This window comes from Saccopteryx leptura, chromosome 5, assembly GCF_036850995.1.
Source record: "Saccopteryx leptura isolate mSacLep1 chromosome 5, mSacLep1_pri_phased_curated, whole genome shotgun sequence".
Classification (NCBI taxonomy): domain Eukaryota; kingdom Metazoa; phylum Chordata; class Mammalia; order Chiroptera; family Emballonuridae; genus Saccopteryx; species Saccopteryx leptura.
Window position 1 is genome coordinate 89,294,711 of NC_089507.1, and position 17,451 is coordinate 89,312,161.

The following is a 17,451-nucleotide window of genomic DNA, read 5'->3' on the forward strand; positions in this document are numbered from 1 at the left end:
AGTCTTGGCTCTGAATTCTTTCTTAGCCAGAACTCAAGCACCACGGTCTAAAACCTGGTGCTGTTCTTACTGTCAACATTAACAGATGAAAAATGTAAGTAAGAAAACTACAATTTAACTTTTAAAGATAAAAAGGTAATTTAAAAATGAGACCATTTTTAAAACATCTAATTTTTTAAGCAGAAATACACTCCACGACTCTAATAACAATTCTCAATAATGGAATAATAAAAATGATTTTAGAGAGTCCAAACAGCAAAACACAAATGGATACTATTAAAAATAACCACACAACTGAAATATATGATAAAGGTCCCTAGATTATATAATGATATTTTATCAATTTTAATTTTCTGATTTTGATAATTGGTTTATGGTTATGTAAAAAAAATCCTTACTTTAGGAAATGCAAGCTAAAATATTTAGGGGTAAAGGCGATATTATGCACTAGTTATTCTTAAATGATTCAAAAAGATATTTATACACACATATATATGTATAAGACAAAAAAGATAAAGCAAATATAGAAAAATGTTAATATTTGGGAAATCTGAGTAAACAGAATACAGAAATTCTTTGTACTAGTATATCACTTCTGTGTATCTAAAATACTGTCAAAATTAAACACTCAAAAAACAAAGATTTATATTATTCAAATGGTTTAAAAAGTAACTACACAATGAATATAACACCAAGATTTATGTCAAAAGCTATATTTGAGTACAGGATGAAAAAACTTGCATTTTTTCTTGGAGGCCAACATAAACCTGGATTTCTATAACAGAATTGATCAAATAAACCTCTTAAATACAGACTTTCAGGTACAGAATCTATCCTATTACTTCTGAAATTTACAATGACTCGAGTCTTAACATACAATTATACCTTAAAAACAGGACATTAAACTCAGAAACAAAAGAAAAATAATATGAGAGTGAACTTTCTCAGACTTTTTAGAGAACATACACGATGATTAAGTGAGAATCTGGTCAGGATTCTTGCCACCTATTTATATAATTCTGATTGAAATAAAATGAATTAGTAAGCAATATAAGGTAAACAAGGTCCATAATCTGTTAGCCTTTCTGCCAATTCAATGAAGGATCAACATCAGGGAACTTTTAGATGCTAGGAAAATTCACCGTCCACTCTTTCAAAAGTATTTGAAAACGTAAGGCATGTTAATAAAAGAAAAGCTAGTTGTATGCAAGCAAGCAATATCACCAATAGTTAACAAAACATATACTTTAACAATGACTCCAAAGTTTAAAACAGAACTCAAAAAGAAAACGTATTTTTACCCAATTGGGAAATCAACATCATCACCGTGAGCTGTCATGTGATAAAGTCCAAATTTAGCCAACTTGACATGTCCCTAACAAAATAAAGAAAAAAAGATTACTATAAAATATTTTAATATTACTGGCAGGGAGATTATCATTATACATTTTATGAATAAAGACACTATCATACAGTCATATATATTAATATCTATATATTAATTTACCATAATTTTATTTAAAATATTTGCCAATATTTGTAGTCTGCTTTATACTTCTTACAAATATAACATGCATTACATATATACTTATATGTATGTAAATGCACATATATATGTATATATGTACATATAGACATATAAACATTTTTTGCTGTTTATATTTTCCAGGCTTTTTGACGAAGCAAAAAAAAGGCAAAAGTATTCTCAATTGCCTTGAATACTTGCTAAAAATATTTTGTGGTAATTTTCACAAAACATTTTTTTCAGGGAGTTGCAAGTCCATTTCATAATGTTATAATTTAACCCTGACATGGGAGTTCTTAACTTGAAAAGATCAGGTCTAAAGTCATTAATATTTTAGTGAATCTGCTAGATTTATAACAATTTTGATAACTGAGCATGATCATAATTATTATGAAATTAAGGTTCTTAATAAAAGGCAAATATATTTTATATCTCTTAAACTTTTCCCTTTTTAGATGTTTAAGACTAAAAATTTAAGTTGATTTTAAAATTGGTTTTATTTTTCTCAAAACTTTATTTCTCAGCATTACAAAATAAAGCAGTTAAGATTGGTTTGATATTTTATGAATATAAATATGAAATTAATAAGCACCATTATGTCTTTTGTGATTTTTTTAAATTTTTATTTTTATTTTTATTTTTTTCATTTTTCTGAAGCTAGAAACAGGGAGAGACAGTCAGACAGACTCCCGCATGCGCCCGACCGGGATCCACCCGGCACGCCCACCAGGGGCAACGCTCTGCCCACCAGGGGGCGATGCTCTGCCCATCCTGGGTGTCGCCATGTTGCGACCAGAGCCACTCTAGCGCCTGGGGCAGAGGCCACAGAGCCATCCCCAGCGCCCGGGCCATCTTTGCTCCAATGGAGCCTTGGCTGCGGGAGGGGAAGAGAGAAACAGAGAGGGAAAGCGCGGCGGAGGGGTGGAGAAGCAAATGGGCACTTCTCCTGTGTGCCCTGGCCGGAAATCGAACCCGGGTCCTCCGCACGCTAGGCCGACGCTCTACCGCTGAGCCAACCGGCCAGGGCTTCTTTTGTGATTTTTAATATCATAGAGTAACTGAACTGAAAGTGTGGAAGAGAATCAGAGAAAAAGAGTAAACCTATTAACATAAAATAATTCCCCAGAATACATTCCCTCAAAACTATTTTCACATGCTTATGGAAAAAATTATGATTATTGCTGAAAATATACCACCTTGCTACCTATAATTCCCTTAGAAGGGTTGACTAGTTTCTTAATAATCACCCATAAGATTTCAAAATATAATAGCAGCACTCCAGACCAAAAAAGAGAAAAAAGAAAGAAGCTAGGTATGAACAACTGGTAAATGAGGAATAAAATGAGAAAAAATAGGGAAAAAGAATAAAGGAGAGGAAATGCAATGCAGCATACTAAGAGAAAAATATTCTATGTAAATTGAGAAGCTTTCTTAAAATGAAAGTGAATTCGGAAGAGGGGTGGATTAAAAATTACAATGTATATTTTTAAAAAATGGTATCAGAAAATGTCTTGGGGTGGGGGGAGGGAAGAACAATGCATGTGAAAGACACAAATTTATATAATTTAATTATACTTGTTTTTTCTAACACCACTTTCATACAGTCTTTTCATTATGAATATTCTTAAACTATATTCTTATGCTGTGCTCTGACTGAGTGGACCTGATTTCAGTAGCTTTCAACCTCAAATAACGAACAAGCATTTAATGTATGGTTTGGCAATTACCTTTCGATCCAAAAGGATATTATGAGGAGACAGTGCCCGATGTACTATACCATGTTTGTTCATATACTGCAAGCCATGGAGTACCTCAAATGCTATGCACAAAACCTTTGAATAGCTACAAAGGAAACAAAAAGTCAGAGATCAATTATAAAGCATATATAAAACCCATTTTAATGAATGAAATAAGGTTTTGCGACAAAATTCAAAGTTATACTCATGTTTTTCCTCCTCTATTCAGAGAAAACAGTCTATACATTTTCTAAAATATCCATTTGTACATGTTTTGGATTTTATGACTACAACAAGATTCATCTGACAAAGATCCTAGTTTCCTAAAGGCTGCTTTAATATCACATTCCTTCTTTCCAAGGAGAGAATTTAATTTTGGTGATATACAATTGACCTTCTGTAGATTTTGCTTTGCCAAATTATGAGGAAAGTTTCAGATATATGGCAGACTAAGTCAATCAAAACCATTGATTTGCTCAAGATTAAAAGAGCTAAGAAAAGTGACTACAATATATTGTATGGTAGATAGACATGATCTTACTCTTCATGTTAATCCACAAAGCAACCTCTAGTACTTTATGATTTGTCATTTTTCTTTAACTCTCATCCTATTCCCCCTAAGCCATCTTCCACAGGGATGCCCATTTTCTTTCTTTCTCTCTCTCCCTCTACATCTCTCTCCATTTTTTTTTACCAAACAATATAAACATTTTGATACAGATTTCCTTTCTGCCCATTTTTGACATTAAACATTGACTTAAAAATTAAATTACTATGTGCAAGTAACCATTAAAAGTAATTTTTAAAAGGTATAAATAATCAAATAATGAGATAAAATGGAATTACTAAAAAGTAGTCAATTGAAAAGCAGGCAGAATTAAAGGAAAAAGGAACAAAAAACAAATGGAACAACCAGGAAACAACCAATAGATTTCAATTTAGATGCAGTAATCATTATATTAAATGTAAATTATGTAAGCTCATCAATTAAAAGATGCAAATTATCAGAATGGATAAGAATTAAGAGGCATTTATATTCAAGCTACAAGAAACCTAGACTAAATAAAAGATATAAATTAAAAGTAAGAAGATAAAATCACAGATCATAACTACTGCGGACTCTGGTAGGGATGGGCTGACTATAAAGGAGTGTGAGGAAATTGTGTGTGATGGAACTAGTCCATTCTTGACTTCGTTGATGGGCACATGACTGCATTTGTGAGTTGACCTTCTGCAGATTTGAATTGTATGTTAAAAGGGTAAATGTTAACATATGTAAATTAGACTTCAACAAACTGATGTTTAAAAAAAATAGGCTGAATAACATTTTTTAAAGTTGCAATATGACTCCCTCCTCTAAAAAATCATAAGTAAGAACCAGAGATAAAAAACTAAAATCTGTCTCTTCTTATTCTACTCAGACTTTCCAAGAAGTAACCACCTTTGGCAGTTTTTGTAGTAGTTTTTCTGGTGGTTAGACTCTTAATTACCTCTTCACTCTGCACAGTGATGTAACTAATATACTTCTATAACTTCCTCATTTCCTTTCCCAATTTCTTATTTTTATATTGTCAAGTTATATAAGTGAGAGGAAAAAAAACAACCTGCACTCATTTCTTGAAGGTTACACAAATAAACAAGTGAATCATAATATGATATATAGTGATTAAATGCTAAGGAGAAAAAGTAGAGAAGAATATTGGATAGTACCAAGATCTCATTAAGAAGATAATATTTATGCAGACATCTAAAGGAAGTCAAAAAGACATGCAGCTGTCAGAAATGTGTGATTCAGGCAGGAGGGCACAGTAAGCAAATCCTCAAGGGGGAGGATGTGTAGCAATTCAGAAGAGTACAACGAGGCCACTGCATATCATAGGGGAAAATGAAGAGGACATTTTAAAACATGGCATGTCTTCAAAGGCCTTATTCTTGCCCTTAAACCTGGAGTTTCTGCATTGTCTTTGAGTGGCCTTCATTAATGATGAGAAACCTAGTATCAGTCTGATTCTAATTTTGTTGCAGATACCACATTATTCCTCTCTAGAGGCTTTCAGGATAGTTTTCTACACTATCTGTAGACAGGATTTTAGCCCAATATGTCCATAGTATGGATATTTGTGCTAGTAAGTATTAAGTGTACCCTTTTAAGACTCATGTTCCATTAACACAGAAACATTAGTAAGAAAAAACTGATTTGTTTTATCTTTCATTATTTTCTCCTTCCACTGTATCTTTTAGTTGGAACTCTTGGTGGGCAGATGAAAACTGAATTTATTTTCTATATCAACTTTCTGTTTCATTTCCTAAGAGCATGGCCTTTTTAGCCCTATGTACCCTATTATTTAATTTCCAGGATTTCTCTTCTCTTGTTTTTCCTTTTCATTGCATCAGCTCTGTGGTTATAGATATGTTATTTTTTTTCACTCTTTTAAATTTTATTTTAGATTTTATTTATTCATTTTTAAAAAGAAAGGAGAGAACATGAGGGGGGGGGGAGCAGGAAGCATCAACTCCCACATGTGCCTTGACCAGGCAAGCCCAGGGCTTTGAACCGGCGACCTCAGCGTTTCAGGTCGATGCTTTATCCACTGCGTCACCACAGGTCAGGCTTGGATATGTTATTATTTTGAGTCTCTCTGAAGGTAGTTATTAGCTTTCAATTCAGGAAGCAAAAGAGTGTGTTATCTTCATTTCTTCTGGATTCCCCCCCACCCTTGGCTCTCTTTCCTTCAAACAATTTTTTCCCTCAGTTGTCTGGTAATTTCTGACTCTCAACCATATTTTAAAATAAAGCAATAAGTTGATATTCTCCATGAAGTGAGTACCCCCCTAAAGTTACTATTCATAATCAGTGGTTATTTAAACTGAGCTGTAAACTATTCCTTTTTATCAATAGTTTCTTCCATATTAAAGTGCCTCAAGAGCCAATCCTAAGCAAATAGGGAGTGTGTGAAACAAGAACAATTTGAAATTAACAAAGTTTTCATTAAGATCCTCAAAAAAAATTGACTATGTACAGAATATGATTCCAAACTTAAAAACAACTACAATAACATTCATAAACGTTGACTACGAAAGAAAGCAAACCCCTTCCCTTCTTAAAAACAAAGACAGTTTTCCCTTAGATTAATAAAACATAAGCACCTAGTGTTTTGGGGTTTTTTTTTTAGTTCATTTGGTTCTATACTGTGAGTCAGCACTAAAGTACTAATCCCTCTTGTCCTTGTTTTCTCTCACAAACTTCACAAATCTTAAAAGCTGGTGTTATATTCAGCTGTGCCACTAGGGGACGTCAGTTGCACACTACTTCAATACACACATCTTCTGAAAATTAAAACCAAACCTTTAATGTGATTCTTCCATTAAATCAGCTAAACACAGAAGACTGCATGTTTTAATTTCTGTATTTGACTTTGCTAATTGATTTGAAGATATAATTGGAAAATATTTGCAGGTCAAAAAGCACATTCACACTATTTTCAAACTGATGAGCATATACATTGCAACAGTTTTTAAAAATTCAAACATAAAGCTGAAGCTCATTGCATACCTTTTCTTAGCTATCATTTGATACAACATATACGTAGTTAATGGACTCAGTACTCTTCAGTTCAAATCAGACAGTAAAGTAGATTTGCTTTCTGCCCTTTTATACTGTTAATATTTAATTTTATTTTAAAATATAAGATATAAAGAAAAAATACATTATTTCTATAATTAGAAGAAATCAGTATTTGAGGAATTTTGCATACATTTTTGTTTTTAAAGTTTTATGCTTTAAGCTGCAAAGAACTATATTACATCATGAAATCATTTAAAAATTATTTTGAAGTGGCTAATGCAATTATAATGCAACAGCAAGGTAAAAAAAATTATCTCCAGTAATAGTACATTACAATTTAATTAAAAATGGACTCTAGAAGAAGAGTTTGGTTAAAAGAATATGATTCACACAATTTAAAAAAATGTTAACAGGGGACAACATGACTTCATCCTATAAAATTCCCAAGTCAGTCTTGTTAATAGAAAAATACATCACTAACTGGAAAATATAAATTAAACTTTGGGTCATAAAATATTCTATTTTTGAAACTTTCAGTTATTACCATGCCCAGAGACAGGGAGGGTAGCATTTACTTTGTTACTATTGTCCCTAACACTTTGAAAAGCTTAATGAGCATAAGAATCCTTGGTGATTGTAATTATATAGATATGACCAAAGGCAGCTTTCAAAAAAATATGATTAATAATTTACAAAAAAGAAAGATTACATACTAAGACATTTTAATTTATACTATAACATATCAATTAAGTGACCATTAGCTGATTAGTACAATGTTTTTAGGCCCCTGCATTTTTAGGCTCCAAGGATACAAAGAGAAGAATTGGATATCCACAATCACAAAGCTTATGGTATAGTTGGAGAGATTTATGAATTCTTATTTTTTCCCTTTTATTGAACGTATTGGAGTGACAATGGTTAACAAAATGATACAGATTTCAGGTGCACAATTCTACAACACATCATCTCTACCCTGTATTGTGTGTTCACAACCCCAAGTCAAGTCTCTGTCCATCATTAATTACCCCCTCATACCCTCCTCTACCTATTCCCCATCATTATCCCTCCAGCAATCACCACACTATTGTTCGTGTCCATGAGTTTTTTCTTTTTTTCCCCTTTTTTGCTCAATCCCTCTGCCCCCATCATCCAGGCCTAACCCACCCTGACAGCTGTCAGCCTGCTATAAGTCTGTCTTCCTCATTAGTTCACTTTGTTCATTAGAGTCTACATATGATGAAATTATATGGTACTTATCTTTTTCTGATTGGCTTATTTCACTTAGCATAATGCTCTCAAGGTCTACCCTTGCTGTTGTAAAGGATAAGATGTCCTTCTTTTTTATGGCTAAGTAGTATTCCATTGTGTAAATGTACCACAGCTTTTTTATACATTCATCTACTGATAGGTACCTGGGCTGCTTCTAAATTGTGGCTATTATAAATAATGCTACAATAAACATAGGAGTGCACATACTCTTTTAAATTAGTGTTTCATGTTTCCTCAGATAAATTCCCAGAAGTGGAATCACTGGGTCATAAGGCAGTTACATTTTTATGTAACTCCATACTGTTTTCCGCAGTGGCTGTACTAATCTGCATTCCCACCAACAGCAGGAGGGTTCCATTTTCTCCACATCCTTGCCAGCACTATTTGTTGGGTGATTTATTGATGATCAATATTCTGACAGGTGTGAGGTAATATCTCATTGTGGGTTTTTTGTTTTTAACTTATTGGGTTGACATGGTTTCAAGTGTCCCACTCAATATAACATGCTCTGCACACCACATCGTGCCCCCCATGCCCCATGCACAGTCCCTTTCCATCTCCATGTCCCTCCCTTTGCCTCCCTTACCTTACCTCCATTCCCGGTTTCCCTCTGGCTATTGCTACCCCGTGTCTGTATGTATGCGTTATGTATACATGATTTTGGCTAATCCCTTCACTGTCATTGATCCCAGCACCTCTTCCCCCTTCCCTCAGACAACTGTCCATCTATTTCCTTTGATTCTGCCTCTGTTTCTATTTTGTTCCTTATTGTGTTCATTAGATTCCACATATAAGTGAGGTTATATGGTATTTGTCTTTCTCTGCCTGGTTTATATCACGTAGCAATAATAATCTCCAGGTCCATCAATGCTGTCACAAAAGGTAAGATTCCTTTCTTTATTATGGCCACGTAGTGTTCCATTGTGTAAATGTATCACAGCTTTTTTTATCTACTCATTCAATGATGGATATTTGGGCTGTTTCCATATCTTGACTATTGCACACAACACTACAATGAACATGGAGGTACATATCTCTTTTAAATTAGTGTTTTTGGATTCTTAGGATATATTCGCAGAAGTGGGAAAGCTGGGTCATAAGGCAATTCCATTTTTAATTTTTTGAGGAAATGCCATACTGTTTGCCACAGTGACTGCATGAGTCTACATTCCCACCAGCAGTGCAGGAGGGTCCCCTTTTCTCCACACCATCACCAGCACTTACTGTTTTAAGTTGCATTTCTCTGATGATTAATGATGTTGAACATCTTTTTATATGTCTATTGGCTATCTCAAATTTATAAATAACTTATAAAATTCAACACCAAAAAATATCCAATTAAAAATGGGTAAGGGGGCCTGACCTGTGGTGGCACAGTGGATAAAGTGTCAACCTGGAAACTCTGAGGTTGCCGGTTCAAAACCCTGGGCTTGCCTGGTCAAGGCACACATGGGAGTTGATGCTTTCTGCTCCTCCCCCCTTCTCTCTCTTTCTCTCCCCTCTCTATAATGAATAAATAAAATCTTTACAAAAAAATGGGTAAAGGACCTGAATAGACACTTCTGTAAAGAGAATAACAAATCAAAATTTTAATACAATTAAATTCAATATAACTTTAATACAATGATAATTCAATAATTAAGTTAGCAGATGGGAATTAATCATATTTTTCCTCTGTCTTATGAGGAAAACATGAAAATTTATTTATTACATTGGTAATAAACAACAGACCTACATAAATAAAAATAAATCTTTAGAAGATTGAAAAGTAAAAGAGAATACCTGTATACACTATTTTGTTTATCCCATTCCATATGTATTTCAAAGGAATTTACTATGTGCCTGTTTGAATCATCCCTAAATTATCTGTAGCTATCTAGAATGGTTGGTTAAAACACAGGACAAGATCATGGGTTTAATGTCTATAAGGATTGGTTGACCTCACATGTTCATAGCCACAGATTTTTATCTAACTTCAGCAAGTATCTCAAATACAGTTTGTCACAAGGAGAAACTGCTCAACCTCCACTTATAACTCCTGATTTTCAACTACAATCTCCAATACTTCTGTGTTCCTCATTACTGAGGCGCTGTTCTTCATTTTATCAAGACCTTGAAATTCCTGTTCTGTAAGCTTCTTCTGTTATCTCAATCAGCCTTTTTTTGACATCCTTGTTTATTCTAGGATATTTTATCACTTCCATAATATTTTTGGCAGGATTCTTAGTGCCTTCTCATCCAATGGCTCAACTAGGGTAGAACTGCACTTCTCTGTATTTTGACAGTTAATATTTGATGGGCTTATTAATACTATGTTAATAACATCTGTGTAGGTTTCCTTCTGTGTTCTTCATATTGCCTGTAAGTTAAATATTCAATAAATATGTATCAGATATTTCGGTAAATGCCTACAATGACATTACATGATGGTGCAAGAGGGTGCAGATAAGATCAAATCCTTCACGACTAATAAAATAACAGATCAGAAAAGTACGGTATATCAAAATGAATATGGTAATGATTCAAAAGTGTTAACTTCATTTATGAGACAGTGTATAAGTCTATAGTTAGTAAATAAAAAATAAATTGTTCAAGTTTACACAATGACTACACCCCCAAAAAGTACTATTCATTTGTCAAAAATATACTTCTTTTTCTAGTCTCTTTTTCATACCAAATGAAGAATGAACCACTGCAAAAATATAATCTCATTAATTTCTGGCTAACACGTAAATTAGACTAAGTGTTAAGATAGATTCCTGCTATCAATTTTAATAGCTCAAAAACACCAATATTTGTTAGTTTTTTGATTTTTGAATTGGGTTCACATTAAATCTGTATATTATCTAGGAAGACAACATTTTTATGAATTTTAATTACTTTATTGAAGAAAAAGATCTATCTTTCCATTTGTTCTTATCTACTTCAGTGTCTTTTTCAGAAGTTTTTATTTTTTAAATAATTTTAAAGAGGTATAACTAATATACAAAAAACTATACCTAATGTATACAATTTGATGAGTTTGGACATATACATACTCTTCTGTAACCATCACCACAATAAAAGTAATAGACCTATCTATCAGTCCAACAGTTTCCTTGTGCTCCTTTTTATATATATGTACGGTAATAGTAGTAAATATTGTAAATACATATAAGAAAACACTAGAGAAAAAATCAGTAAGGAAGCTAATCTTGTTAGATTTAAAACATACCATATAGATTCACTTTTATAACACAAATGTCCATTGACAGGTGGACAAAGAAAATCTAATATCAATACATACATACAATTACATATTACTTGGCCTTGAAAAAAAAAAATCCGGCCATTTGCAATGACATGGATGGACCTGAAGGACATTATGCTAAGCAAAATAAGCCAGACACATAAGGACAAATACTACATAATTCCACTTATATAAGGTATCTCAAAAAATCAAACTTATAGAAGCAGAGACTAGAATGGTGGTTACCAAGGGCTGGGGAGAGAAGAAAATGTGTGTTATTCAACTGAGATAGTTTCAGTTATGCAAGATGAATAAGTTCTAGAGATCTCACACACACACAGTGCCTATAGTGAACAATGGTGTATTGTGCACTTAAAAAGTTAAGAGGGTAGGTTTCATATTAACTGTTCTTAGCAAGTGCAAAAATTTAAAAAAAGGATACAAGGAAACTTTGAGATGAGGGTGGACAGTCTATTATCTTGACTGTGGTGATGGTTTCATAGGTGTATGCATATGTCCAAACTCAACAAATGTGCAAATTAAGAACTTGGAGTTTTCTTTTATATCAATTATACCTCAATAAAAGTGTTAAAAAAAAAAAAACCCAGAGGGCCTGACCGGGTAGTGGCGCAGTGGCTAGGGTGTCAGACTGGGATGTGGAGGACCCAGGTTCGAGACCCTGAGGTCTCCAACTTGAGTGTGGGCTCATCTAGTTTGAGCAAGGCTCACCAGCTTGAGCCCAGGGTTGCTGGCTTGAGCAAGGGGTCACCCGATCTGCTGTAGCCCCCACCCCCCGTCAAGGCATGTATGAGAAATCAATCAATGAACTAAGGAACCGCAATGAAGAATTGATGTTTCTCATCTTTCTCACTTCCTGTCTGTCTGTCCCTCTCTCTGACTCTCCCAGTCTCTGCCACAAAAATAAATAAATTAGAAAAAAACAACCCAGAGGAATTCCTATCAGCCTCAAATCATCACTTTCTTTTCTTTCTCCCTCCATTCCTTCCTCCCTCCCCTCCCCTCCCTCCCTTCCCTTCTCTTTCCTCCCCTCCCTCCCTCCTTCTTCTTTCTTTTTCTCTCTCCCTTTTCTTTCTTTCTTTCTTTCTTTCTTTCTTTCTTTCTTTCTTTCTTTCTTTCTTTCTTTCTTTCTTTCTTTCTTTCTTTTTCATTTTTTTTTAGGTATCTGCTATGTTTCCAAGAGGAGATGTTATTTAAATTGCAAGAAATAGAGGTAAAGAAAGAGAATGAGAAGTCAGGGTTGCTTGGATGGTTTTGAAAGTCATTCCTGTATAGGTGACAACTAGAACCACACATGCTATTTTCTCAGATATCCATGATATTTCTAAGGGCCACCCCACAGGCCAAAACACCTACACTGTCTGTAAACCAAAGGAGAAAACACACTTTTGGATTCTGAGTTCAAGATGTTCTTTCACCTTATAAAATCTGATCACTCCCACAGAAAGTTTCCTTTTAGTCTAAAATTTTCCTTAGTTGGCATCAGCCTGAGATAAAATGTTAAGGCAGAAGAAACACAAATATATATAGTTATTTTGTGTGATTTAAGAAATGGAGAGAAAAAAAATAAAATACTTATGGTCAATGTTCAGATAATAATACAACTATATAACTGTGTTATCTTTAACCTAAACTTTATGACTTCAAGACAGAAAGGGTCAACTAACATATAACTTTCAGTGATTCACTGCTTTATAGTTACAAAATTTGGATAGGCGATATTTTCAGTGATGCACTAATGTCTTTGAGACTCTTAATTTGCCACTATCACTTACTTAATATTGTTTAAAATATTACAATATTTAACGGAGTAATTTTTTATTTCTAAAGAAAAAAAGGAATAAAAATATTTTTTGAATCAAAAGGAAAAATATTTCATCTTACTACAGGGCACATGTATTTTAGCCTCAAAGGACATCCATCCATGCTAAATTTAAGAATTTATTTGCCTCAGATTCAGATGTTTTAAAATGGAAATTTCACTGATTAACTGCTTACCTAAATATTATTTTGTATGAGATCTAAAAAAAAATGAGTCTACTACCCTTAAACTGTAAAACTAGGCATATTTTACAATTCAGTTCTCACTCCAAAATAACTAAAGTTGAAATCTCTAAGTCTAGAATGTAACTAATTCTCAATGGGATACAAGAGACTGGGTAATTAACTTTGCATCTTGAATACTAGATAACTTTCCTTTTTTTCAGCAGAAAATTAATTTGAAAGATCAAAACACAAACAGAAAGTTATTGAGATTCAGACATAAAGACTGTTAGTGCTTTGCTATGCTTGAAGAATGTTCCAACTTCATCCTGCCTCAGTGTGCAAATTTATAGAGTGGGAACTACAACACTAAACACAGGCTAAACAGAGATCAATGAGCTATTGGTTACGTACAGAATCCTGATCATTTTAAAAGCTAACAAAATTTCAAGGCCCCTGAAAAAAACTGGGAATTTTAATAAACTATATAGTACAGTAAGTCTTCACTTACATCAACAGGTTCTTTGAAACGGTGGCTTTAAGCAAAACAAAATAACAAAAACAAATTTTCCGTTAGGCCAATTTGTATAATATAAACGAGTTAAGTTCCTACAGCATGCTTCTGGTCAAAACATCCCTTAACTTCTAAATAAAGACTCAAAACACTTCTAATATTAAACATTTAAATAAATGTAAGCTATGTATCCATTTAAGAAAGACTAAGAAAAACAGTACTGTAAGCTAATTATTTTCCGATTTGCTTATTTCAGTTCAGGGGCACAAGTGGCCAGGGCCTATTCTTGCAGTTCAGGAGGCTTCCCTGGACAGGGTACCCTTCCATCATTTCCATTTTCTAAATTCGCCATGAGAACAAGTATCACTGTTTGATACACAGGATTGGAAGATCCTGGAGTGGGGTATTTCTGTCAAATCAGTATTTTCTTTTTAGGCCCTGGATGGTTCTCAGTGGTAGAGCATCAGGCTGGCATGTGGAAGGCCTGGGTTCAATTCCCAGTCAGGGAACACAGGAGAAGCGCCCATCTGCTTCTCTACTCTTCCCTCTCTCCTTTCTCTCTATCTCTCTCTTCCCCTCCTGCAGCCAAGGCTCTATTGGAGTAAAGTTGGCCCAGGTGCTGAGGGTGGCTCCATGGCCTCCACCTCAGGCACTAGAATGGCTCCAGTTACAACAGAGCAACGCCCCAGATGGACAGAGCATCACCCCCCTAGTGGGCATGCCGGGTGAATCCCAGTCGGGCGCATGCGGGAGTCTGTCTCTCTGCTTCCCGCTTTTCACTTCAGAAAAATACAAAAAAAAAAAAAAAAAAAAAAAAATATATATATATATATATATATATATATATATAGAGAGAGAGAGAGAGAGAGAGAGAGAGAGAGATAGATATATATTTCCTGCTTCTCACTTCAGAAAAATACAATATATATATATATTCTCGCCCCCCCCCCCAAGTAGCTTTACTATCCTGGCACAAAAACTCCCAAAAAACCCCCAAAACATTTCTTTCACCAGTTACTGATACTGGCACTGCAAACCCACTAGGTAATAATAAATCCCACTTCTCATGTCCTGGCAGCATTGGATGACACAGGGCTATAACTTTTTGTTAGGACAGAAACTATGATGGCTCATATTTAGTTGGATCTCTATGCTAGCTCACTCCAAATTTTTTATATTAAATGTATTATATATTGCGTGTGAACAAAGAATGAACAAATTTCTGTTGCTGTCCAAAATTTTTATCTGAGACCAATTGACATTTTTTAAAGTGAACCAACATTTTAAATGCTTTCTTAAGTAATCTGTCACCCTACCCCAACCTATCACAACAGTGAATGGGAGAGTACCTGTATTTTATGCTCTTGTTTTAATACAGTGTTGGTTGGTCTGTCTTAAGCAAATTAAAAGAAACACAATTGATGGCCCTATCTGGTTGGTTCAGTGGTAGAGCATTGGCCCAGCGTGTGGAAGTTCCGGGTCTGATTCTCTCAGCAGGGCACACAGGAGAAGCACCCATCTGCTTCTCCACCCTTCCCTCTTTCTTTTCCCTCTAGCTTTCTCTTCCCCTCCTGCACCCAAGGTTACACTGGAGCAAAGTTGGCCCAGGCTCTGAGGATGGCTACATGCTGTCCATCTCAGATGCTAGAATGGCTCCAGTTCCAACAGAGCAACACCCCAGATGGGGAGAGCATTGCCCCCTAGTGGGCATGGTCTGGTGCCTGTGGGAGTCTGTCTCTCTGCCTCCCCGCTTCTGACTTCTAAAAAATACAAAAAAAACCCACAATTGATGAAAATTCCTATTTATACTTTCTATTCTATTTATCAAAAGTTGGGGTGACAGAGAGATGATCATATTTTGATCAAAGGATCCAAAATCTACTGACCTTGTAAGGTTCCTATGACACGTGTAGAGGGCAGATCAAGGCAAGATCACACTTTATTTTTATTATTTTGGTGAGAGAAAGAAAAAGGGGGGATGGACAGATAGGCAGGAAGATAAAGAGATGAGAAGCATCAACTTGTAATTATGGCACTTTAGTTGTTCACTAATTTGCTTTATTATATGTGCCTTGATTGAGAGACTCCACCTGAGTCAGTGACCCCTTGTTCACGCCAGCAACCTTGAGCTAAGCCAGCGACCTTTAGGCTCAAGCCCGTGACCATGGGGTCAAGTCTATGATCCCATGCTCAAGCCGACGACCCTGTTCTCAAACCAGATGAGCCCACACTCAAGTCAGCGACCTTAGGGTATTGAACCTGGGTCCTCAACATCCCAGGTTGATGCTCTATCCACTGTGCCACTGCCTGGTCAGGCAAGACATAAAAACACTTCAAAAGCTAGGGTTTTATCCCCAAACTTAATGTAAAACTCTAGAGAGTTTGCTTACCTACATAGTTTTTTTCTAAACCAGATCACCTGAATGAGTCAGTTATATTTCTCCTAATTTCTACTAGAGTCACAGATATTAAGACTTTGATGGCAGGAAGATCAGACTCATGCTAGCAAGCTTTTATCCACAGAATCTCACAATGACACCAGAATACCAGTTAAAAATTGAAGGACAGTTGTCTTTTACCAAGTCACATAAAAGTATATTAATGACTATTAGTTGATATTATAAAGATGCTCGTAACATCAAAGTGGTTTTTTAAATTTTATTTTAATTTATTGGGGGTACATAGATTCTACTGTCCGCCCGAATACTTCCCCCCTCCCCCTTGTTCCCTACCACATTCCCCTTGCCCTCCTCCCGGCAATGCCCTCCACCTGGTTTTGCTTTGCTGCTCTCATCCCCTTTCCCTCTGTCCAATGTCCCTCTGGTCCCTTTGATCCTGCCTCTGTCTCTATTCCGTTCCTCAGTTCATATTGTTCATTGGATTCCTCAAATGAGTGAAGCCATATGGTATTTTTCTTTCTCTGCCTGGTTTATTTCACTTAACACAATAGTTTTCAGGTCTATTCACGTTGTCGCAAAAGGTAAGATTTCCTTCTTTTTCATGGCCCCATGGTATTCCATTGTGTATATGTACCACTGCTTTTTTTTTTTTTTTTTTTTGTACCACTGCTTTTTAATCCACTCGTCTACTGACAGACACTTGGGCTGTTTCCAGATTTTGGCTATTGTAAACAATGCTGCCATAAACATGGGAGTGTAATTCCCCTTTTTAATCATTGATGTAGTGTTCTTGTGATATATTCCTAAAAGTGGGATGGCTGGGTCAAAAGGCAGATCCATTTTTAGTTTTTTGAGGAATCTCCATATTGTTTTCCACAGTGGCTGCAACAGTCTGCATTCCCACCACCAGCAATGCAGGCGGGTTCCCTTTTCTCCACATCCTTGCCAGCACTTATTCTGTGTTACTTTGTTAATAAGCGCCATTCCGACTGGTGTGAGGTGATATCTTTTTTTTTTTTTACAGAGACAGAGTCAGAGAGAGGGATAGATAGGGATAGACAGACAGGAACAGAGACAGATGAGAAGCATCAGTCTTTTGTTGCAACACGTTAGTAGTTCATTGATTGCTTTCTCATGTGGGCCTTCAGCAGACCAAGTAACCCCATGCTCAAGCCAGCGACCTTGGTTTCAAGCTGGTGAGCTCAACTCAAAC

General features: G+C 35.3%; 1 protein-coding gene across 2 annotated transcripts in view; it reads right to left on the minus strand.

Annotated features, from left to right (window-relative positions):
* TBCK (TBC1 domain containing kinase) overlaps positions 1-17,451 on the minus strand; it is a 227,695-nt gene that overhangs the window by 165,152 nt on the left and 45,092 nt on the right. For both annotated transcript variants that reach the window (XM_066385886.1, XM_066385885.1), the window contains exons 4-5: positions 3,253-3,367; positions 1,302-1,375 (exon numbers count right to left, since the gene is read on the minus strand). In XM_066385886.1, coding sequence (XP_066241983.1) covers positions 1,302-1,375; positions 3,253-3,367 — 189 coding nt within the window. The remainder of the gene's footprint in view (positions 1-1,301; positions 1,376-3,252; positions 3,368-17,451) is intronic.